Source organism: Acomys russatus, chromosome 6, assembly GCF_903995435.1.
Source record: "Acomys russatus chromosome 6, mAcoRus1.1, whole genome shotgun sequence".
NCBI classification, from domain to species: domain Eukaryota; kingdom Metazoa; phylum Chordata; class Mammalia; order Rodentia; family Muridae; genus Acomys; species Acomys russatus.
The window spans coordinates 18,606,551-18,631,195 of NC_067142.1; the positions used below are offsets into that span (position 1 = coordinate 18,606,551).

Sequence of the window (24,645 nt, forward strand, 5' to 3'; positions counted from 1 at the left end):
TTTCCAAAAGATAAGAACTATAACCCTAGAGCCATCTGTCCCTGACCAGAGTGTCTCTGCCCTCCATGAGGAGTGGCCTTGCTATGACTACAAACTAAACTCAACTCGGGGCCAAGTGGTCTGCAGGGAGCCATTAGCTGTAGTCATAGAACATGGGACGGTTGGAAGTCACGGAGGTCAGGCGTGGTGCCAGCCAAGAGACGACAGCAGGACACCTGGGCCTGAGAGGTCATCATAGCCTCTTCCACGTCTTCTGTAAGCTGAGATATGAATGGGTTTAGGTCCACCAGGAGGGCCTGGGGCTCTGAGTGGGAGAGCAAGAGACATGGGGCATTTTATGTCTCCATTTCAGAGGCAGCATTGCTGTCGTTGAAAAGGTGGCTGACTCTACGATTCCAGAAAGTCGGCACACAGCTCTGCGCTTCTTTCCAGGGTGTCAAACAAATAGGGGGAGGTCCCTAAACACTGGTCTGTATAAACTTAGAATTAAGCAGGCCTCATTCTGGACTTGAAAAACTAGAATATTTGAATCTGGGTCCCAGAAGCAAGTTTAAGACATGAGTGTAGGGACAAAGGCATTGGAGATGCAGTTCAGTTGGTAGTGTGGGGCCTGGCATACACGCAGTCTTGAGTTCCGTTCCTAACATGACATAGGCCGGTTGTGGAGGTGCACAGCTATAATTTCAGCACTGTGGAGGCAGAAGCAGGAGGAGCAGAAGTTCAGTGTTGTCGTCCTCAGCTACAGGGAGAGTCAGTCTGAGGCTAGCCTGAGCTACATGAGACCTTGTCTCAAAAACAAATAGCCCAGGTTGCTGGGATTGGGATTCGCTGCACTGGAAAGTTTCTCTAAATTCTTTCGGGCCAAACAAAGGCAGTTCCAATCGCCTCTGAAACCTCAGGGCAGAACAGAGCAAAGCTGGATCCCCAAGCAACACTGAGAGTGAAGGCAGACACCAGCCTCCTGAACAAGCGCCACGGACTCCTTATCTCCCACTCAGGGGAACAAGTACTCTTGGCTTACTGTGTACCAAGACATTTTGTTTTTTCCTGCATGGCCAGCCTCGCTGCACTCTGCCACATCTTCCCTAGCACCCTGGCGATGCTGTTTTAAGAGGAAAAAGCCCAGCAAAGCGCTCCTTTCTTCCCATGGCAACATGGGCAGTACAGACACTGTAGGCCGGGTTGTTTCTGAGCTCAGCTAGTGTTTTCTTCTTTCTTTGGGATCTCGAGGAGTATGTCCCCATAGGGGTCACAGAGAAGCCCTGACCAAAGTGTCTCCCCATTGTCTGTATTTCCCACAGACCCAAGATGTTGCATTACAAGTGCAGGGACAATACCATTGCACTGTGAGCACGTGAGCAAGACTGCCACACATGTGCATCAGGAAGCAGTGTGATGGGTTTTTTTTTGTTTTGCTTTGTTGGTTTTTTTTGTTTGTTTGTTTTTTGTTTTTTCTTTCCGATACTCCAGCCTCGTGCGTTGGAGGCAAGCCCTCCACCACTAAAGCTACAGCCCTAGTTGACAGTGTGGAATCTTGTTCTGGGTTTGTTCCTGAAGGCCTCAAGAAACGGTCACCCTGCAAAGGGGCGGGAAAAGGGTGTTTAAGAGAAACACTGGCTTTGTTAGGGTTGCTGCTGCTGTGATGAAACATCATAACCAAAAGGTAGCTGTCGGGGAAGGGATTTATTTGGCTTAGGCTTCTATATCACAGTCCACCATCAAAGGAAATCAGGACAGGAACTCAAGCAGGGCAGGAACCTGGAGGCAGGAGCTGAGGCAGAGGCCATGGACCAGTGCTGCTCACTGGGTTGCTGCCATCATTTGCTCAGCCTGCTTTCTTACAGAACCCAGGACCACCTGCCTAGGGATGGCACCACCCACAATGGGCTGGGCCCTTCCCCCATCAATCACTAACTAAGAAAATGCCCTACAGGCTTGCCTACAGCTTTCTCTCAATTGAAGTTCCCTCCTCTTAGATGCCTTTAGCTTTTGTAGAGTAGACAGCAAAGACACCCAGGCAGTTCCTACCAGGTTTCCGTTCCATGACTAGCTCCCAGGCCCCCCTGACCATCATCTGCTCCTAGGCCATAGGGAGACAGATGTCCAAATTCCTCCAGTGGGAGAAAGATCCCCTCCTCCCTTGGTCCCATTCTGACCTACCTGTGCCCCAGCCCCCAGATAGCCCCCTCTTCTTAAGACATGCCACGTCCTGCCTGTGATAAAGCCTCTTCTGGAACAGGTGAAAGGGAGACCCATAGTAACAATAACCTCTAGCAGCATGCTTCTAAACTAGTCTACACACTCCCCTGATCCATCCTGTCTCAGTCGCCAAACAACTAAGGGCCCCAGAACCGATGTTAAGCAACAACAAAAAAAAGGGGGTGGTGGCGGTGCACCACCAAAAAGAGCACTATATCCCTGTTTCAAGCACCCCCCAAAAGAGCTGAAAAGCCAGGGAGATGGTCAGTGGGCAAAAGTGCTTATTGAGCAAACATGAGCACTTCAGTTTAGATTCCCCAGTTGCCACAGAAAATCCAGATGTGGCGGTAATGAGAATTCTGGGATATTTTAAGAATGTGTTTTCGTTTTAATCCCAGGCATGGGGATGTGGGGCTCCTATGAATTCTCTGCAGCAACTGACTATGATTTGCCTCACGCTCCAGCAGAGGCGTTTCTTCGATCGTGTGATGTTTGGAATTCTGGGAACTTTTTCAGAGGATATATAAATACTAGCTCCCCGAGAGGTGGTATCAGTGGCTGTCAGTCGATTAAGGAGGTTGGTTGCGGTTTACTAGTAGCTGTGATCAAAGAAGCAACAAAAGGAGAGAAATTTGATTCAGGGATCTCTATCTCTCTCTCCTATCTAGTGATGGAGGGCGAAACCAGGGCGGGGGAAGGATGGGAAAAAAGGGAGAACCCATAGAGTAGCGAAGTCCGACTACAGATGGTGGAAAGGGTATGTAAGCCCAGTGTTGGGGGTGGATACAGGCAGATCCCAGCCAGCCTAGCTGAATTAGCAAACTCTGGGTTCACTAAGAATAATTGGCGACGACGTGCAGAAGAGAGGGCAATAATCCAAAGCGTGCATTTCCAATCCCAGTGCTAGGGAGACAGGCAGGCAGAACCAGAGGGCTCGCTGCCTAGCCACGACAGGCTACTTGGGGTATTCCAGGCCAGTGGGAGACACTGTGCTACAAAACAAGGTGAAGCGCTCCTGAGGAACTACTGCCGAGGTTGTTCTCTGGCTCCCACGTGCACCCTCACAGCCATGCTCCACAGGGATCGACAGGCTTGTGGCTGTTAGAAAACAACTCGGTGGACTCTGCTATTAAGATCACTGAAAGGTCTTCAGTTTGGCACTCAATGGGGGACACTAAGGTAGTTTGTTTTTGTTTTTTTTTATTTTTATGTTTTAATTTATTATAATTTATTCAGATTACATCTTGGTTTTGTTTTGTTTTTTTTATAAGAGATTTATTAGAGGGGTTGTTAGTGCCAGACAGACAGACAGACAGGCAAGCGGGCAGGCAGGCAGGCAGATGGCAACATGGTAAAAGCTCTGAGGGGGGTTCAGGACCACAACAAGGCAGAGTGGGTGGGTCCCTTCTTCTAGGTCTCAGAGGGGAGGTTTCCTGCCACATATTGATGATGGACCTGACTTTGGGGAGGGGATGTGGCAGGAGTGGGAAGGAGGGCCCATCCAGCTGAACTGTACCCATAGTCCTCTCATGTCCCAGAGTCTGGCAACCAGAGGCCTGTAACCTTCTTTGGGGGCCCGTGAACATCATCTACTGCTCTCCTGGAGCTGCAGCATTTGGGGGGATCTGTAAGGAAGGGGGTTATGGACTTGCAGACCAACAATTGGTGGGGGCTTGCCATTTCTTTTACAACAGTTATTAAAAAAAAAAAAGAGGTGACTGTAGGTCAGCTTCATTAGCCTCAGGTCTGGGACCTAAGACTCTAGTAGACATGTGCACGTCCAAGAGTGAGGCTTGTCGGCTTACACCGACACCTCTTTTGTGCTGGCAGAGACAACAGCAAAGCTTTAAGTAAGACCGAGGCAGTCCTGTGGGTACAGGGGTCACTAGACTCAGAGCCTGTACATTGCGGTCCTCCACTCCTAAGAGCCATGGGCAGAGGTCTGAGTGTTTAAGTAGTGTGGAGCAAGAAGGGCTGAGCAGAGCAGCAGGTGCACCCGGCGACAAGCAAAGGGCCTTGTGACTCCAAGAGGCAGGCGCTGGCTTAGACTCCACTGACAAGAGATGACACGGTGCTTCATTTGCCACGTGCCGCTTGTGTAATTAGACACATTGGTGGTAGCAGGCAGGCTACAACCCAGGCTTGATGGATTGGGGACGCCACCCGGCTCGGACCACATTAATCACAGAAGCCAGAACTATGGGGCCGTTTTTCTTGCAGGGTCTGTCTAGTTTTCACCTGGGATTCGGGGACTATGAGAATGAGATGTGCCTTCCAGCCCTGAAGCTTTTATCATCTCTCTTCTTGGTCTTCTTGGTGGAGACCAACTACCCTGAGCTTATCAAGGAGCCTCTGAGGCCTGCCTTAGCAGGGCAAGGTCCTAGAACTCTACATTGCTTCCTGGCAGTGGGGTTGACAAGCAAAACCCTCCTGGGCTATGTCCCAGAGTCTGGTCCCCTAAACCTCACAGAAGCACCACTGGGCCCACCTTCCAGGCTCTGCAGCAAGCTTGGTGATCTCAAATGACATAGCCCCTAAGGAGGCATGCATATTCACCGACTGAGCCTGTCAATGCCATCTACATCACTGGTGCAGTTTTGGGGAGGATGTCAGGATGTAGAGATGATGCTGGACCCAGCTGGATCATCTCTAAAAGCAATAGCAAGTGTCTTTGTTGAAACTGTAATTAAGAGAAGAGTGGTGTGAAGGCAGGCGCAGGGGGAAAGGTGGTCTAGTGAGGTTAGGGCTGCAAGCCAAAAGATGCAGGGGGGCTTCCAGAAATAGAAAAAGACAAAGTGTTCCTTCCAGAAGTAGCGTGCCCTGTCCACACCATATAAGACTGAGTTCTGGTCTCTGGCTTCCAGGACTGTATGGTAATACATTTGTGTTGTATTGTAGCCACAGCAAATGGACACGCCCCCCCTCGGGTACCCAGTCTGGTGCAAGGGACATGGAAGCCAGTGAGCCACATGGTAATGTCCCTGGCTAAGGGCTAGCGAGATGGCTCAGCGAGTAAGAGAACTTGCCGTGCAAGACTCGGACCTGTGTTCAAACCCCAAGCACCCACTTCAAAAGCTGGGCGTGGCTTGCGGATCTGAAAGTCCACTGTAGGAGAACAGAGACAAGAGGACTGCTGAAGCCTGCAGGCTGTCAGCCGAGCTTTAGGTTCAGGGAGAGACTCCGTCTCTAGGGAGAAAGGAGGGTGACAGAGAAGGGCATCTGATGTCCTCCTCTGGTCTCCACTTGTATGTGTGGGCACACACACGCATGCACATGCGCACACACACACAAACTACTAATTTATATACTCAGCGTGAGATCCTGCACTGGATCCCCAATAAGGAAACATTATCCACATTTGTACCAGATGTGTAGGTTAATTCACTGTATTGGTATTGGATGATATAGGATGTTAATGTTTGACTGGCTGGGTGGAGGGTGTGTACTTTATCTTGTTTAATTTTTACAACTTTTGCCTGCCTGAATTTATTCCAAAACGGGAAACTTAGTTTTAATTAACGCACTTAACGGGCATTATATATGTATTGCTTGTATTATCCGTGTGGGGGGGGGGCATGTGCACCATGATATACATGTGGAGGTCAGAGGACAACTTTGGGGAGTCGGTTCTCTTCTTCTACCTTTACATGGGTTCCTGGGATTGAACTCAGGCCACCCGGGTCATATAGTTGGCACTAGGTGTCCTGAGGCTTTGCACATCTGAGCACACATGCTGACTGATTTTATTCTAGAGAGAGATAAGTTCTCTCAAGTGGAGCTCCAGTGGGGTCTCGCTACTCAGCATTCTTGCTGCACGCAAAGCTACCGACGCATCTGTCATTGTAGGTACAGCTGCCCACAGATGCTCAGAGTCTCTGTGGAGTGCGCACGCTACCAGCTTGCTCTGCTCTGGCAATGGTGCTGGGATCCAGAGCTGGGTCCCACTTCGGGTGGGGTATCCAGTTCTCCTCAGGGACTGGCTCTGAAGCTGAGGGCGGTCAGGCTGGGCAGGCAACAGGAGCCAATCATCAAGACAGGTGACAAGGACTGACTCAGCACCCCAGATGGCAACTTGATGCGGACAGGTGAGGTGGCCAGAGAAGAGTGGGAAGGGAAGGGGACTGACGGGGGACTCACGCCCCAAGCATCAAGCATAGAGGCTGGTGGGAAGGCTGGGAGTAGGGAACCCTCCAAGGCCCAGCCCTCTGTGAGGGTTAATACTGGTTGTTAGGTCTCTCCTTGCTGCAGGGCGTGGCTGGCATACCCTGCCCTCTTCCCAGAATTCCCTAGCTCAAGGGAGGGCCTTCCCCTCTCCCAGGGGCTCCTCACTATATTATACAGACGTTTTGGTTCCTCTCGATCTCCCCTCTCTCTTTCTCCCTCTCCCTCTCTTCACACCTCTCTTTATCTCTCAATCTCCCATTCCCCTCCCCCCAATAAACCTGCGTTTATATATTATAACTTCATCTTGCCATTAGCTCCTGTTATTTCAATCACCGGTGATCAACCTGACTGTCTAGAACCACATAGGGGACATACCCTTGTATGGATTTTCTAGATTGGGTTATTTGGGGGAAAAATGCATCCTAACTGTGGGTGGCACTATTACATGGGCTAGGGTCCCTCACTGAAGAGAGAGAGAGAGAGAGAGAGAGAGAGAGAGAGAGAGAGAGAGAGAGAGAGAGAGAGAGAGAGAGACAGAGAGACAGAGACAGAGACAGAGACAGAGACAGACAGATAGACAGACAGACAGAGACAAACAGACAGACAGACGGATGGACGGACGGACAGACAGAGCCAACTGAGCACCAAGATTCATCTCTCTTAGCTTCCTGAGTGTGGATACCATGTGACCAGCTGTCATGACTTCTGCCCCACAGTGGATTGTATCCTCAAAACATGAACCAAAATACACTTTCTTTCCTTGTGTTGCTTTGGTCAGGTATTTTATCATTGCAATGAAGAAAGTAATTGGGTCTCTCCTCAGGAGAATGTGTGGCGTGGGGGGGGGGGGAGGGCTGAGAAAGTAACAAGCCTCTAGAGAATTAACAGCCAGGGCTGGAGGTCCCGGGCACAAATGCCCAGTCACAGCCTTTTTCCTTGGGGACCTCAAGTCGGGAAGCAGAAAGAGACCTAAAGGCATCGCTCTGAGCTTGTTTTAGGGTCCAGGGGATGACACAAATGCCTCAGCACACCTGAGATAATAAAAGGGGGGACTCCAACAATGACGTCAGAGCAGGCTGCACCTAAGGTTATACTCCTGACTTGGGCTTGGGGTACCAGATGGGTGACGAGCCTCTATTCATGTAGGGACCAATGAGGGGGCCTAGTGCCACAGACTGTGGCATGAGACTGATCCAAGCTTGCTACTCAAGGGAAGCCAGAGCAAGGCTAATGTGCCTTTATCACCTGTTCCTGAAGTCACAGTCACAGCACTTTTGTGACCTCAAAGGACAGAGGCGGGTGGCCGCACAGCAGGAGCAGCTGACGGAAGCCAACACTTACCCATGGACACCGTGGACAGAGTGCGGATCGTAATGGTACCGTCCCTCCTGGTGGCGCATATCAATCGGCAAAGGCGCGTGGAAAGGCGGCAGGAGCTGCTGAGGAACTGTGGGGAGGGCGGGGGGGAGAGAGAGAGAGAGAGAAAGAGAGAGAGAGAGAGGACTTCAAAAACTTTCCCCCTCCCTGGAAAAACAATTTTCAAAAGGTTTTAAGCTCCATGAATTCCTGAGCAAGAGTGGCCAGGACAAGGGACTCCATGATGCCTGCGCTATCACACACCCACGGAGGGGGATGAATAAATAATCAAAGCCAGCCCGAGAATCCTACATCTTCCACATAAAAGATCCCCAGCAGTGCTCTTGACAAAGACAAGCAGCTCAATGCTCTTTGAACTTGGGGAACCCAGCTTGGCCGCAAATCAGGGCTGACAGCGCTGACAGGCTCCGACTCCCGCCAGCTTCTGCCCACCCCAGCTTGGCTGCGTGTGGCTTCCTTCAGCAGCATCAGGTACCAGCCTCAGATCCACCGTGCACACAGGCTGCACATATTTACCTACAACCATCTGTGAACCAGGCCCAGGCCCAGCTTGGTGGGGGGGGGCGGCATCTGCTTACATAGCTAATTCTCCACTCTGTGTGTAAGTGCTTATTTTCGTGTTTGTATGTATGTGTGTGCGTGTACAAACATACGTTCACATACATGACCTCAGGACGGTCCACACTGTTTTATAATACGAGGTCTCTCACGGGGACTTAGGGATCGCTGATTCAGCTAGGCTGGCTGCTTAGTGAGGCCCACTGATCCTCCTGCTTCTGCCTCCCCAGGGCTGGGATAACAAACACACATCACCATACCAGGCTTCTGACATTCGTGACGGGGATTGGATTCTCATGCTTTTACAGCAAGGTCTTTACTATCTCCCCAGCCCCCAACAATGGTAAATTTAACTCTTACCACAATACCGTAGAAGGGAATTTTCTAGTTTTTACACTAGTAACAGATTCTGTTTACAAAGAACAGCCTTATTTCAGCGCATCTATCAAGGTATACCCAGCTGTCAGCAGCCCCGATTATGGGGCCGATGCAGCAGACAGACTCATCTTTGCTTCCCTGGGCCAGAGGCCTTTTGACTAAGGGAAGAGTCCAGGAGAAATGAGGACCACTCCAGTCCTTAGCCTTTTCCCAGCCTACTTGTTAAAAGGCCCTGTTTTCCTAAAGCCTATAATTATGTTTGCCTCTGGGGCACCCAGGCATTTTCTTTCAATAAGCAAAGAGCATCCTGCAATTATCACGATGATTTGTTGAGTGCAGGCCAAGTGCAGACAGGGGCTGACTCAGCTCCGAACTGACACACACGTGTTGGTGTTTTCGGTTTTGGAGACCCCGCCAGCACGCACAGGTTGGTAATTAATATTAAGAGTGGAGATTTGGGGGCTGGGGAGATACTCAGTGGACCCAAGTCCAAAGCCCAGAAGCCACAGGAAAAGCCGATCGAGGCGGGGCACACTCGTAAACCCAGCACTGAAGAGGTGGAGCCAGAGCATCGCTGCGGCTCTGACCAGACAGTCTAAGCCCAATTGTTGGGACCTAGGTCCTTGTGAGCGAACATGTCTCAAAACCCAAGGTGGATGGCACCAGAAGCATGAACAGAGACTGAGCTCTGATCTCCATATGCATGGATGTATATAAACGTGTACCCACAGGGACACATGAGCATCTACTCTTGTCACCATTTTAAGTAGGTAGTTGAGAGGCACCACCAGATACACCCTGCGAGGCTGTCACCACCTCCACCTACAGAACTTTTCAACACGTTAAGGGGAACTGTCTCCATTAAACACTAGCAGTCCACTGGGCCCTGTCCCTGACAACAGTCACTCTGCGGTCTGTCCTTGTGAACCCGATAGCACTTTTATTAGGGAGCACTTGTCCTTTTGTGACTGGCTTACTTCGCTTAGCCTATGTTCTTGGGGGTTCATCCAGCTGTGGAACGGCCTGTCATTTCTCTCCTTTGCAGGCTGAATGCTATTCCATTGTCTGTCTGTTAAACTGCTGGTAGACCTTTGGATTTCATGCTATCAGTTTTGGGGAAAGTGGGAGACAGAGGCTCACACTGCAGGCCAAGCTGGCCTCGAACAGATGACAATCCTTTCGCATTAGCTTTCTGAGCACTGAGCTTGAAGCATGAGCTACCCAACTGGCTTTAATGCTGAGTTATCAATGAGAGGAAAACTTTTCTAAATTAAAAAAAAAAAAAACTGACTTATTTTACATGTGTGCACATGTGTGCATCTGTCTGTCTGCCTCTCTCTCTCTCTCTCTCTCTCTCTCTCTCTCTCTCTCTCTCTCTCTCTCTGTGTGTGTGTGTGTGTGTGTGTGTGTGTGTGAGAGAGAGAGAGAGAGAGAGAGAGAGAGAGAGAGAGAGAGAGAGAATGTATGTGGCATATGTACGGGTTCGCACAGAGTCCAGAAGTAGACACCAATTCCCCTCCCCAGAGCTCATGCTACCTGAAGGCAGTTGTGAACTCCCTGACAGGGGCCTGAGAGCTGACCTCAGGGCCTCTGCAAGAGCAGGAAGTACACTTAACCACTGAACCATCTCTCCAGGCCTCTCCTGAAATGTTAACTTTAGGCTGGTCTGCACTGCCCCACATTTGCTGCATTTTCCACTAGGCAAACACAAAGCTCATCTCTCCGGCAAAACCAGCCTGGGAAACCAGGCTCAAGGAGGAGCCAGCAGTGGACAACAGGCCCTTGGCCCAGCCTGGCTCTTGGCTCTGACGCTGCGGAGAAGCAGATGGCCACCCTCGTTTGAGTTCCCTGCTTCTGAACAGGTGAGCATGGGCATGTGGCTGCGACTCTAAAGTGTGACAGAAGGGCCAGGCACTTTGGAGGCTGATGAGCTGTGGGAGTCAGACATTCTGGCCATTTCCAGGGGTTAGGTAAGTTTTTATGTGCAGTTTCCATCGGCCTGTCTGAAGCTAAGAACGAGGGCTATATGTGGATGTTACAAAGACACAAAAGAGAAAATGCGTACTGGGCTGGAAAGATGGCTCCATCCGTTAAAAATGCTTGCAGGGCAAGCATCAAGCCTGGGTTCCATCTCCCAGAAGCCTCTCCCTATTTCCCCATTTTTTTTCTTTAAACCCGAGGTTGGGAGATAGTGGTTAAGAGAACTGGCTTCTCTTGCAGAAACCCTGAGTTTGGTTCCCAGCACCCACATGGTTGCCCACAACCATCTTTAACTCAGTTTCAGGAACTCTAACAGCCTCTTCTGGCCTCTGCGGGTACCAGGCATGCACACAGCACACAGGCATACATATGGACAAGGTAAAAACACTTATTCACATTAAAAGGTAAAAGCTGGGAGTGATGGTACACACGTGTAGTCCCAGAGCTGGTGAGGCAGAGACAGGCAGATCCCTGGGCTAATAGTCAGCCACATAGCCTACTTAGCAAGCTCAAGGCTAGTGAGATACCCCATGTCAAATCAAATGGACAGCAACTGAGAATAGCCAAGACTGTCCTCTGGCTCCCACATGCATGTGCACATAGTGCACGCTGAGGACAGAGTGTGCACATTTAGGCAGCATGTGACAGCTGCTAGTAACTGATAGTTGAACCCTTCAAAGTCCAAAATCAAATGAGGAATTTACTAGCTGTGGTGAAGGGACCGGCTGCTCCCTTCTGGCAACCTCCGGGGGGGGGGGGCTGGAGAGCTGGCAGCGACCTGCCTACACAGCAGGAGTGAGCTCACATGCCAGGGGCCAGCACACGCACAATTCACCTTTCTAAATGTGTACAGGCATCTGCCTTCTCTTTGTCTCAGTGCTGGAGATGAAACCCAGGACCTCACACACATGCTCGGCAAGCACTCTAGGGCTTAGCTACGTCCCCTGCCCAGTCAAATGCTTTTAAAAAGAAAAAGAAGAGCTAGGGGGGATGGCTATGAGCAGGGCAGACAGAGCTTCCGTGGACTGGCTCATGTCTATACCTTTCACCAGCATCCAGGTCAGTCGCTGGAGCCCCGCTGTAATAAGATAGCATGTGGTCATTCATTCATACTCACGATTCCACTCACAAATTCACCCTTACCCCCACCAATTAACAGACCAGTTTGTCATACAGGTGAGTGAAGGAATGAAGGTTGGTGCCAGGTCATCCGAAGTCAAGACACTTCAGTTCAGTATGGGCCATCCCTTCAAGCTCCTTATGGAAGCTTCCAGAAACTAATACAAGCTCAAAGCATTCTGTGAGGAAGTTTTAGTTTCTAGCTCTTAAGAGAAATAGCCTCCATTCAGAGGCCCCAGCAGCAGCCAAAGACTATGAGAAGAAAGCGGAAATGAGGGCTGCCTTGGGCTGGCAGGACAGCTCAGTGGGTAAGTGCACTTGCTGTGCAACCCTAAGGACCCGAGTTCCAGTTCCTGCTGCCTGTGTACAAAGTTGGGTGTGGCCACCTGTAATCCAATACTGGAGGGGACAGGCACAGGATAGTCACTTGGGGGCTTGTCAGCTGCCAACCTAGTTCTGGGTTCAGTGGGAAACACTGTCCAAAGGAATAAGGCGTCTAGTGAGAGAGGAAAACACTGATGTCCTGTTCTGGTCTCAAATGCATGTGCACCTGCACACACATGGGCATGTAACATACATACACACACCTCTTCACCCACAAATACTTCTTGCACACTTTAGACCCACATACAAAAAACAAAGCCACCTTTAGCTGGCATGTTGAATTTGATTATTCCACACAATGTTTTCATTGTGTGTGTGTTTTAAAAGAAAAAAATAAAACTAAATCATGCTCTTCTAGCAGAAAGGATACACATACACGCACACAAACACACACACACATCATATGTCATTTCAAAGAAATCTCTCCCTTTTCAAGGTTCTTAAGAAGAAGTTCAAAGTGGGGAGTTTTTAGTGGCCACGCCCTGTTCCCTGAAAAAACGCATATTTTGCACATTTATTTTTGATCTTGTACAGAAAGACCCTGAGGAGGTAGAGTGGAGGCGACTGTCATTAAAAGTCCAGAATTTTTGTGTGCTAACTCAACCACCAAATGCTCCTTGGCTGGTAGGGTCAGGTGAGGAGACATTTGTGTGACAGGATCCTGAGGTGATGATCTTGCTGTGTGTGAGGAAGACGTAGGAAGGGGACAAAGAGACTCCTTCCCTGGACGCTGAGCTTAAATTAAGGCCCTGTAACAACCACAGTGGCAAATCAAGGCCGGCCCTTACACAAGGAGCCCAGAATATCTCGGTCATGAAAACATGACTAGAAGTTGTGTCAGCTGCCAGTGAGTTCTGAGAAAAAGTCACTCGTGGCTGTATGGTAGACATTGCCCAGAGAGGGACTCGAGAGACTTCCCACTGGTCATGACCCACAGGCAGGACACGGAAGAGGCACTCCAACCTTCCAGGCTGCCTCCGTGGAGAGTGGGCATTTCCAGAACTTCCTGCCTTTTCAGTTATAACTACGAGATGGAATCAGCTTGGAGGACACATGTCCTGTGTGAGTGGGACCAGAAAAGTGTGTTTGTTTGAGAAGCCCGTTTCCCAGGTACTGCCCGACCGTCAGTGGGAACAAGTGACTCGGTACAGGCAGTGCGCCAAAGTGATGGGACTTAGAATCACCATGGAAATGTACTCCTGGGTGTATCAAGGTGTTCTAGGCTCTTCTCTGTTGCTACCATAAACACCATGAGCGATGATGTTTACAGAAGGAAGGGTTTGTTTGGTCTACAGTTCCACAGGAATGAGTGTGTCATGGCAGTGAGACATGGCAGCCAGTGGCATGCACAGTGGCTGGAGCAGAAGCTGAGGGTTCGTATCCTGAGCAGAAAACGCAAAGCAGGAGAGCACACTCTGTGCGAGTCTTTAAACTCTTAAAGCCCTCCTCCAGTGACAAACTTCTCCTAACAAGGCCATGCCTCGCCAAACTCCCAAACTGCTCCGCACCACCAAGTGGGGACCACATATTCAAATGCACAAACTATGGAGGGCGGATGCCTCTTTCAAACCACCACAGGTGGGCTGGAGTTCTGGACTGAATAAAACGCAAACTGGGTCCCAGAATCCACCTGGTTCTGCTTCCCCGGAATAGATGCAAAGCGACCAGAGACCCTGTGTTTCTGCTTCTGTGCCCTCCCCGATGAGGGACTGTGAGCCAGGTCCTTGCTTCCTTGGAAGATGCCCCTAAGTCGTTTCTCATACAACAGGGTGCTATGCTAAGGCTCAAGCACATATAAATGTAGCCTGCATAGGGACCAGGCCAAGGAAGGGCAGCTGGCTGAAGTTCAGAGTGCTGTGGCTGGCTCTATGACCAAGGATGAAGAAAGCCTTGGTTCTGAATGCTGGGTCCTCTGCCCATGGGTTGCGGCCAGAGGACCAAAACATCCACGAGTGAGTGGTACTTAAGCTGAAAGCCCATGCCCTGTGAGTGTGAGCCTCTTGGGGGGCATTCAAGAGGAAGCAGTTCCTTTGAAGAAGCAGCAGGTAGCCCCCATGTCAGGAGATCAGATCTGCAACTCCTGCTGCTCTGCCATCCTCAGTGGCCACTGGTGTATACCTCCAGAGCCTTCAGGCCAGGAAACTAACTGCACGCCTGTGGAGGACACTCACTGCTGTCTGTCCATCATGCACGTGGGGGATGACCCCTCTGCTGTGGGCACTCTGAAGCTGGAGCCAACTCTGATCCCCTGAAATGAAGGGATGTTACAGTGCCTTGGGGGAGAGGCTTCCATTCCACCCTCCCCACGTGGAAGGGTTCCTTTGGACTTGCCCAGTTAGTGAATAATGGAACGTATTCCTTCAGCTCAGAACTTGCTATGTCTGGGCTGGGGAGATAGCTCAGCTGGAAAAATGCTTTCTTTGCAAGCATGAGGACACAGATTCAATCCCCAGAACTGCCTATAAAAACGTGAGTGGTATGCGCTTGTCATCCCGGTGCAGATGAGATAATGACTGGTGGATAGCGGGCTTTTCTAGCCAGCAAGCCAGTGAGCTCCAGACCAATGAGAGAACTTGTCTCAGAGGAGGCAGACTGTGTCCCTGAGGGTGACATCCGAAGTTGCCCTCTGGCCTCTAGGAACACACACAGGTGTGTGTGTGTGTGTGTGTGTGTGTGTGTGTGGTGTGTGTGTGTGTGCTTGCATATACATAGCACACAGATTGGGGGGGGGGATTCCCTGCATCTTAAGTAAAATCCAGGGCAATTATTTCTGTACTTTCCTTCAAAGCAAACAAGCCTGGCCAGACCACAGAAGGAATTCTCATGCCATCCAGATGGTTCACTGGATCATTTTCCTCCTAAAGGAAGGACATGGGCAGCAAGCGATGATCGTGTCTTTGACAAAAGAAGGTGGTGAAGGGGCCGGGAAGACGGCGCAGTGAGCAAAGTGCTTGTCACACAAATATGAGGATCTGAGTTTGAGTCCTACCCGCCCGAAAAAGAAAAGCCAGGTGTGGAGGGGCATGCCTGGAACCCCAGCGGTGGGCAGGCAGAGACACCTGCGTTCCTGGCGTTCCACGGCCAGACTGCCTCGCTCAGTCTACTGGTTCCCCGTTAATGAGACACTGTCTTTAAAAAAGCAAAACAAAACAAAACAAGGCATAGAGAAGAATAGGGTTCATAGCTTTGCAGAACGGGCTTTGACAAACGGATCCCTCCTGGCTGCTCATCACGCCCCCAGGTACAATCCCCAGAAAGCTCGGGCTGGCTGCTCCACGCATGCTTCCCTAGTTCCTGTGGCGACGGCGTACAGTGTGAAAGTAGTCCTCATGTGTAAAATGTCTAAACAGCTGACCTTGGACTCATTAGGTGTGTAGCCTCTAGGTCGCCTAGACTTTTCAATGCTGGAAAGTAGAAGGAGTGGGCCAGAGCTGGGGAAGCCTCGAGGAGCTGGGCTTGTCATCGGTTCACTTTTGAAGCTTGGACAGCCTCCAAGATTAGCCCATCAGGTGCTCTGAAGGCCCACGCCTCAGAGCTAGAAATGGCTAGTGCTAAAACAGCTTAGAAGCAACAAGAATACCTCAGCCCTTAAGACCTAGCATTCCTGTCTTCAGGGCCTTGAACAAATGGCAAGTGTTCCCAGTAACCAGGCACAGGACAAGCTACCTTCGGAGGCCCCTGCCAGGAACCATTGCCTCACAAGGATGCTTTTAATAAGATAATGATATCCTGAGTGGTTGTTTCACAGCGTGTGATTGAAAAGTATTTCAGTCTCACTTGGGGGAGGAGCTTAAAATCAGTCAGGACATTCAAACGGCACAAGCTGTCTGGGGTCCAGCAGGCTGAGTTAGCTGTTGGACCTTCCCCTGGCCTGCCCTGGCTAAGGCATTACTGACAAAACAGCTGTTGGAAGGTACATGGGGCTGGGCTGGAGCCAGCGTGAGCCATTGCACGTGGCCAGCATCCTGAGACTAAGCTCAAGACGGGGAAGGCGAGAGAGAAGAGGAAAGCACACTCCCAGGGGAGGGGTGCTCCAGAAAACGCCGTGGAAGAGGCCGACTGAAGCCTCGGGAGACTGGACCGTGCAATCTGTCCCTTTAAATGGTGTCCCTGAGATAACATGGGACAGGCCACAGAAGCAGACTAGGGGCTAGCTTGGGGTGGGATGAGTAGTGAAGCTACCACCTCAATGAATCATCCTGTGCCTCAGTTTCCTCCTCTGTGAAATGAGGGTAGTGACAGGCCAGAGAGAAAAACAGTGCATGAGGCACACAACGAGTCCACAGGAGCACCGCTGTGGCTGGCTGTACTGCCAGCTCTGCCGGGTTCTTTCCTTTTCAGCAGGGCCAGGGACACAGAAGGGAGCTTTATGAGATCCAAAGGAAACCTTCACATGTGGGGAGCAGCAGGGGCTGCTCCCAGGCCTAGCTGGCCAGTGAGGTCCCAGGCTAGGGACTTTGTATTCATTTGTGGGTGGGGGCATGGGACAGGGGGCAGCCTCTGGTGTCACTTAGACACAGACACTTTTTCTCCTTTCTTTTCCTCCGCTTTTCTCTTTTCTTTCCTCCATCCCTCTCTGGAGCTCAGCCATGAGGTTAGGCAGGCTAGACAGTGAGCCCCCACAGCTGCCTGTCTCCACCTTCCCAGCAGTGAGGTTACAAGACCAGCAGAGCCCCAAGGCTTGCTGGTCTGCTAGTCTAGCCTATTTGGTGAATTCCAGCCCAGTGAAAGACCTGGTCTTCCAAAATAAAAGGTAGATCACTCCCGAGGAATGACACTTGAGGCTGTCCTCTGAGTTCTACACACACCCATGCAACATGGGCACGCACAGTTGCATACATAGAGAATACACACACACACACACACACACACACACACACACACACACACACGGGGAAGATAGGGAAGGGAGAGAGAGATGGAGGGAGGGAGGGAGGAGAGAGAACACAAATCTAGGTCAAGTTCATGGGCCTGGAATAAGAGCATCCAGCAAACTGGGGCCCCATGCTCCTTGCACTCACTGGAAAGATGGAGCAGTGTGAACTAACATGGGGGAAGATATGGTCTCAAAACCTTGCTATCTTCTGACAGGCTCTCTCGTCCCTGTGACTGACTCTCTTGCCGCCCCATCATCTGGCAGCTTCCAGGCTGTGTGGTCAGAATTTCGGGGGGCATTTGTTTCTTTCAAAAGGGCATCTGTGCCACTCCGCCATCAGGTCCCCATGAACCACAGTGGCACCAGTTCCCACGGAGCTTGTCGTAGATGCTAAGCTCCCAGTGAGAGAGGGAGACAGGAGGACACCTGGAGCTCACGAGCTGACCAGACAAGCCAGGCTCATCAGTGACTTCCAGGTCGCCAGAGTCTGTCAAGACAACAAAAGGTGGACATCTCCTGAGGACCCACGCCCAATGCTGTTCCCTGACCTCCAGGTAAATGAGTACACGCACCTGTGCATACATGTGCCCACACACATATGAACAAGCATGTACATAGAATTAAAACTTCAATGTCGAAGCCATATAAAATCTAATAACGAAACTGCTTGTATTCTTTGTTTCACTAAATCTTCAAACTCTGACATCCACCTTTCCCTTCTATGCAGCTTACTGGGACATATCGCCAACACTCAACGGTCACAAGCGGCTTGTGACTGCCATGTCCAACAGCTCCGGCCTTTGCACACTGATGGAGCTCCAGTCCAGGCTAATCACTGTCCTAATGACACACAAGACATGGAAATGACAATTACCATGACCCCTCAGTCCTTCCCCACCCCCAAATCTCAGCTTTCTGCAACATTTATGACATCACTTACTAACATAACAAATGGTCACTATTTCTTCCCAGGTCCCGTCAGGGGTGGTACTGAGTGGTGTTGTGACACTCCTTATAATCTCCCATACCCTTGACTGGGTCAGAGCAGTGCTGGTCAGTGCTCCCTGCCTCCACCCTAGCCTGGATCACCACCCGCTGCCTTCCCAGCAGCTGCTGGGGTGAGCACAAACAAGGCAGTGGGAGTGTGCACTCCTGATGAACAAGAGGGTCCTCTGACCGCAAAGCCACAAAGGGGATTATGGGTGGGAGGGCAGCAGGGGTGTGGAGCTGCATCCGCTGAGCCATGAAACATATCCAGGAGCCTGGCTTCTATCTGCATCACTCGATGAACTGAAGGATGTGTCTAGTACGTGCTATCCCACTAAACTGCCTCCCACTCCATCCCACCCACTCCCACCCCCACTGATACAAATGGCGGTTCCCTCTGGGGGCTGCTTCACAAACCCTTCATTCCTGCATGAAGAAACTGAGATATGGAAACATGGCTGTGGGCTAGCCAGACGCCACAGTGGGTAATGGGGCTTGTGGCCAAGTCTGATGACCTGCGTCACATGGAACTCACATGGTTCCGGGAGAGGGCTAACTTCCACAAGTTGTCCTCTGACCTCCATCTGTGACCTGTGACACACATATACACATAGACGCACACAAATAAATAAGAGTAGTTAAAACAAACAAACAAACGTGACAGTATGAACCAACCTATCAAGCAAAAATGGTTTCTAGAATCTTTTTCCTGGAATAAGACTATATAAAGAGGAGCCATTCCAAAGACTTCCTGGACATCAAAAGGTCTCTTGCAAAACAATATTTTGATGAGCTAAGTGTGTGAATTAAAAACAGATGAAGCTGACTTCCTATAAAATAAACAGGGCTCAACATCTAGGGAAAAGCTCCCCACACACTGGGCCTGGGGGCTGGTGGAGTCACCAGAACTGCCCTTCCCTCACAGAGGGCTTCTGACAGCATGCCTGTCACAGGAAGGTCTTGTGCTGGCACTCTCCTGACTGTGTCAATCCCCACAGCCCTCAAGCAGGACCGTGTTATCATCCACCCCATTTTACAAAGAAGGAAACGAAAGCGCGGAGAAACGTGGTATCTTGTTCCCCAGTGGTACCTGATTAGTGTCATAGCCAGGCCTCGAACCCATCCACCCTGATCCTGTCATCCTTCATAAGCCATCCAAATTAACTGACCAGCCTCACAGGTGAGATGAGAAGGTGACATCTGTGACCATTGGGACGGTCAGTTCTGTCAACTTGATACAGCCTAAAATCACCTAGGAAGGTAGTCTCAGTGAAGGATGCTGGCATCGAGTCAGCCTGTGGGCAGCACCGTCCCCCTAGGGGGAGGGTTTCGAATGGTATAAGATTGAAGAAATCCAGCTATGCACAAGCAAGTGAGTATGCACATATATATCTCTGCTCTTGCCTGTGGGTAACCAGCTGTTTGACGTTCCTACCTTGACTTTCCTCTGGTGGTAGACTGTAACGGCAAGCTGAAACAAACCCCTGTCTTTCCTAAGTAATTTTCTGGTAGGTCATGTTACCATCAAGACAGAAATGCAACACCCGAGGGAAACCCAGGCTCCAGCCTCTGTCTCTAGTCTACTTACTCTGTGTTCTCCTGTGGGGGCCCGCTCCCCTGACAGCCTGGGCCCGGTATCAGTGTGACAGGGCCATAAGTGGTGAGATGGATAAATAGGATCACTGATATCCAGCTCCTTTACCGGATGCTGGAGCTGATGACACCCAACAGACACTGGGCTAGGCTTGCTGCTTCCACTGCCTTCCTGGCCATCCAGACATAAGGGTAACTGACCAACAGAAGGTATTCCATGCTGCAGTCCCTCCACGTACCACCAGGGAGGCGACAACGTGGATGCTAAGTGCAGGAGGTGTCCTCAGGAGAGGAGTGATCTGTTTTCCCAGCTGTGTTCCTGGTACCTACTAATAACTTCCATGGATCATCCTGCTTGGCTCAGAAAACCTCCTGACTGGCATTAAAAATGGGCCTCTTCCCTGCCCGTGACTGGGTGCCCCTGCAGTCCACGTGGGGTGCTCGTGGTTAGCATGCTGTTTGTGTAATTAGGGTGCTGAGGATGGCAAAGGGCCCACCTTGGGTCCCCAAGAGTGATGGCAGTTCAGAGAAAGCACCCACTGGGGTTTGCACTGATTAATGGAGGGCCCCGTAAATAGCCCTGCTTAACACAGGAGTTTGTCAAGATTAAGTAATTGCCTTAAACAAAAACTGTATTATCTTTTAAGGGCCCGGTGAAGGATGACTGGTGCTGGGAAATGGGGTAATGGATGTCTGCGACTCTGGCCACCACCAGCCCCCCTCATTTGCATAAATTATCACACATCCCTTGATTTGGGAGAGAAGTCTGGGGCAGATGTGGGGACAGGGCGGCCAAGTTCAGATATGGTGGTCACTAGAAGATTCCAACAGCGCGAGGGCGTTCTAAGCCTCTGGAGTGGGCCAAGTCACATGGGGAGAGGTGGCCAGACCCCCGGGGAAGTGGCTCTTGGGACAGGACATGGGAGGGGAAAGCCACTGCACTAGGGAGAGTGAACACAGGGAAACGGGGCAACCAGCCCTGATTGTGGCTTGTAGGCTCACGTGCAGCTCGATGCCTCCACATGAGAAAAAGCTCCCACGGACAGACTCGGGCACTTAGGGACACAGCACAAGAAAAGGGGAGGGGCCTCATAGGATCTATAAACAGCTAATAGGTGATGGGAGAGAGAGTGTTAAACATTTTCTTGTGATGAACCCACTGTTAAGTAGTCCCCACGCTTGTACATGCTCTCTCTCTCTCTCTCACCTAAGCTTCTGTAAGCAACCCTATCAAACTCATTAGGCAACCAAAAACAAACAAACAAACAAACAAACAGACTCCAAATATCACGAACACAGAAGAGGGACGACTGGGAAGAGGAAAGCGCGAGAGTCCGGGACAAGGGATGGTGCTGGAAAGCGAACATGAGAGAAATACATTATGGGCCTGCATGAAAGTGACACAATGAACTCATCACTAAGCATAAGTGTTATCTGCTAAAACAATATTTAAAAAGAATGCACGTGCCGGCCTGTGAAGGACCAGCTGTAGCTAAGGCTATGGGTGCAGCTGGCGGCCCAGGATGAACGAGGCTACTCCTCTTGTAAAACGGGTGCGCAGGTGAAGTGCGGACAGGCTAAGCACTGGCCTACCCTAGTGAAGTGTTTGCAAGCCGGCTGCTCTCTGAGCTTCGGCTTCCCCAGCATCCCCTATGAGTTCCCTCCAGGGCAATTCTTTAGAGGCAGCTCATAGTGAGTGACAGGGCCACAGGATGCAGGGATGGAGCTGACACAGCGGGATAGACCAGGGATAGAACGACGGATGCAAGAAGAGACAAGTGCTGGACTTGGAAGAGGGAGACAACAGAGGCCCCAGGTAGAGGCATCTGTCAGGCTGTACGAATATGAGACACCTTAGGGTCGCCTCCAGGGGGCAGGGGGGATCACTGCCCAGGACGGACATGCTGGGTAAGACCATGTTCTCCCCAAACCAGTCAAAAGGTAGAGGGTATATTTATTCCTAAAAAGCAATGACAGTGATCACACTGCCATCTACGGCTTCTGGGCAGCTTAGGGGACCCTCTGCTAGGAACTGTAGTTCTTCAATATAAGCTACAGACAAGAACACACGCAAAGGGCTGCTGTGGGTCATTAGCATGCTCTCCAGGCAGATGATGGGGACTTTGGCCCTCCTGCATGCGCCTCGTCCCTCAGTCTGCCTGATATACATGCCAGATGGGTGATTTCCCACCCCCTACCTTTCTGCAAAATATGACTTCCAAACCAAGCTGCCCACTCAAGTTTGTCCCAGCAGAAACAGCAGCAGAGCTGGGAGCTGTTCCCATAACACTGATTTCCTCCAAACCACAGCTTCAGAGCAGACGCCTGTGTGGCCTATTAGTAGAGGCTGGGGCCATGCCCAAGGGAGCCGTCCCTCCGAGGAAGGGTACGCGATGCCCTCTCCCACTCCTAGATGGTGACAGGGTTCCTGGTTTCTCTTCTGCTTTCTGATGCCCAGAGAGGGCACATGCCTTTTGGGGCGGGGGGCAGAGCATGGGCTCTGAAAACGGCAGGCCGGACACCTCAGGGACTCCATAAAGTGTCTCCTGCAGCTGCTGGCTAGAGGGACGGTGGAATGCTCTCTTTCCCGCCACAGTCTACACTCAGTTTCCATGCTCTGAATGGTCTTGAGCAGCCCTGTTTGTATACTTACCCCCTGCTACCCAAACCAAGTACATCGTCCTAGCACCAAAGGGTGACAGGTGACAGAAAGACCTCCACTCAAGAGTCCCGTTATTGCAGCTCTGTTGCCCCCAGCATGACACGGGGCAGATCAGTCACCAACATACAGGGTCTCATATGGACACAAGGTCATAGCATGCCACCCCACACCTCTCGCCAAGAACATGGCCGACCACACCTGCACTCTTCACAGTAGTACCTGCCCATGCCTGGTGCTCTCCAGGCACCCACCCCCTCAGTATGCATCTTCTGAGTGATGGTGACAAAATGTCTCTCAGGTGCTTCTGCCAGCACACGATAGCCTCATATCGATCGATCCTTCTTGCCACCTGGGGTCCCCAGATTACTACCATGACCTCTGTTTCACAGCCAAGGCTTGAGACTCAGGGGGAGTAACCAACCCACGCACACCACAAGCTCTCTGAGTCCCAAGGACTTGCCCTGTGTATTTCTCTGGCAGACCCGACAGTGAAGTCGCACAAAAGCAACAGTGCCAGGCCTCACTTGGCCATCAGCACACCTGCCCCACCCACTCCAAGCTGGTAAGGGATTTCCCAAGGCATAGCCCCCACCATTTGTACTGATGGGGTGAAGTGAGAGGGAATCCAGCCACAACCTGCTGCTGGTTCTGTCCCTTCCTCCTTGTCCTCCTCCTCTGCAGGAACCAAGAATCCCTTTTACAGCTCCTTACTGCACCCCCCCACCCCACCCCCATGGGAGCCAGAGACTGGCAGAAATGACGGCTAATACTCGCAGGCACATTTACTGAAACCCTTTGACACAGAGGGTATTTTTATGGGATAAGCACCCCAGCGTCCATATCAACTGGCCGAGTTTCACTGCTCACATTTCAGGGCTGCAAAAAGCCTTTTTCAATCACTGCTGTGGCAAACGATAACCTTTAATGGCCCAGGGAAGCCTGAGGCGCTCTGTCCCTCCCGCCTCCTGGCCCAGGCAGCAGGCTTCCCTCCTCCACTCTCCCTGCTGGGCCAGAGGGAGGCATGGTATACCCTCCTCAACCTCAAGAGCACCTTAACTTTGGTGGAAGGCCTTGAAAACACAAGGCCACTGGGGAGTTAGCAACACTTAGGTCCCTAGCTCAGCTCTAGCTGCAGAAACCAAGGCACCATTGTCTCTATATGTGTGCATGTGTGTGTTTGTTCGTGTGTGTGCAGGTATGTGTGTAGAGGCATAGATTGGCATTATTTATGAGTGCGTGCATTTTTGCAAACCACGTGGGTGTGCTGGTTAGTTTGACGTCAACTCGACACAAGCTGGAGTCATTTGCGGAGAGGGAACCTTGACTGTGGGCTAGCCTGTGGTGCTCTTTCTTGATTGATGACTGTCCTGGGAAGAACCAGCTTACTGTGGGTGGTTCCATCGCTGGGCAGTTGGTCCTGGGAGCTGTAAGAAAACAGGCCGAGCAAGCCAGTAAGCAGCAGCCCTCTCGCCTCCAGGCGCCTGCTCTGTTTGAGCTCCTGTCTTGACTTCCTTCAGCAAGGGGGTGTGATCTGAAAGTTCTAAGCCAGAATAAGCCTGTCCTGGTGTTTGATCACAGCAATAGAAAACACTAAATAAGACAGTGGGTGTGTGCACGCTACAGCGAACACGTTGAGAAGAGGACAACTTGCAGAAACAAGGTCTCTCCTTCCAACCATGTGGGTCTCAGGGACCAAACCTGAGTTGTCAGGCTTGTCGGCAAGCACCTTTACTCAATCAGCCATCGTGTTCTACCCTATCACCTTAATTTTCAAGAAAAAACTTTAACTGACTATGGACTACAGTGATTCTGCCTCTATTGGCTGGCCCATGAGTACTGGAGATCCTCCTGTCTCCGTCTCCCCAGCACTGGGGTATAGGCATGAGCTATCACAACCAGCTCCTCTAATGTGGGTCCCAAGGGACTAAACTCAGGTCCTCGTGCTTCTGTGGCAAGCCCTGGACCCAACAAACCATCTTCCTTCCTTTCCTGGCCAGCCTCCCCACATCCATAGCAGGAGAAGCAAGGCAGGAACAGCCTGGGAATGGAGACCTCAGGTGGCAGTGAGTGTGCAGGAAACAGACTTCTTGGGAGACAGCTTCAGTGAGACAGCTCTTTTTAATTGGCGGGGAGGGGAGAAAGGCTATTTACATCTTTGGGGAATGGGTAGAGGTGTTGGGGTGAGTATACGTCATTGGCCAGGGCTAAGGTGCTGGGAATGCCTTATTTGCATGAAGAGGAGTTCCGGGTGCTTTCTGGACATGACCTTATAAGGATAGGAAAAGTTTAACCTGTAACCTCGGCGCCAGGCTACATGACCACCTCAAAGGTGGCAGAGATGGGAGCCGTAAGGCTATGTGTGAGAGGA

At 51.0% G+C, this 24,645-nt stretch overlaps 1 protein-coding gene across 1 annotated transcript in view; it reads right to left on the reverse strand.

Moving 5' to 3' along the window:
• Window positions 1-24,645, reverse strand: part of Gli2 (GLI family zinc finger 2) — a 227,555-nt gene that overhangs the window by 49,962 nt on the left and 152,948 nt on the right. Inside the window, 1 exon segment of the mRNA XM_051147255.1 lies at window positions 7,705-7,810. Within this exon segment, the coding sequence (XP_051003212.1) occupies window positions 7,705-7,810 (106 nt within the window).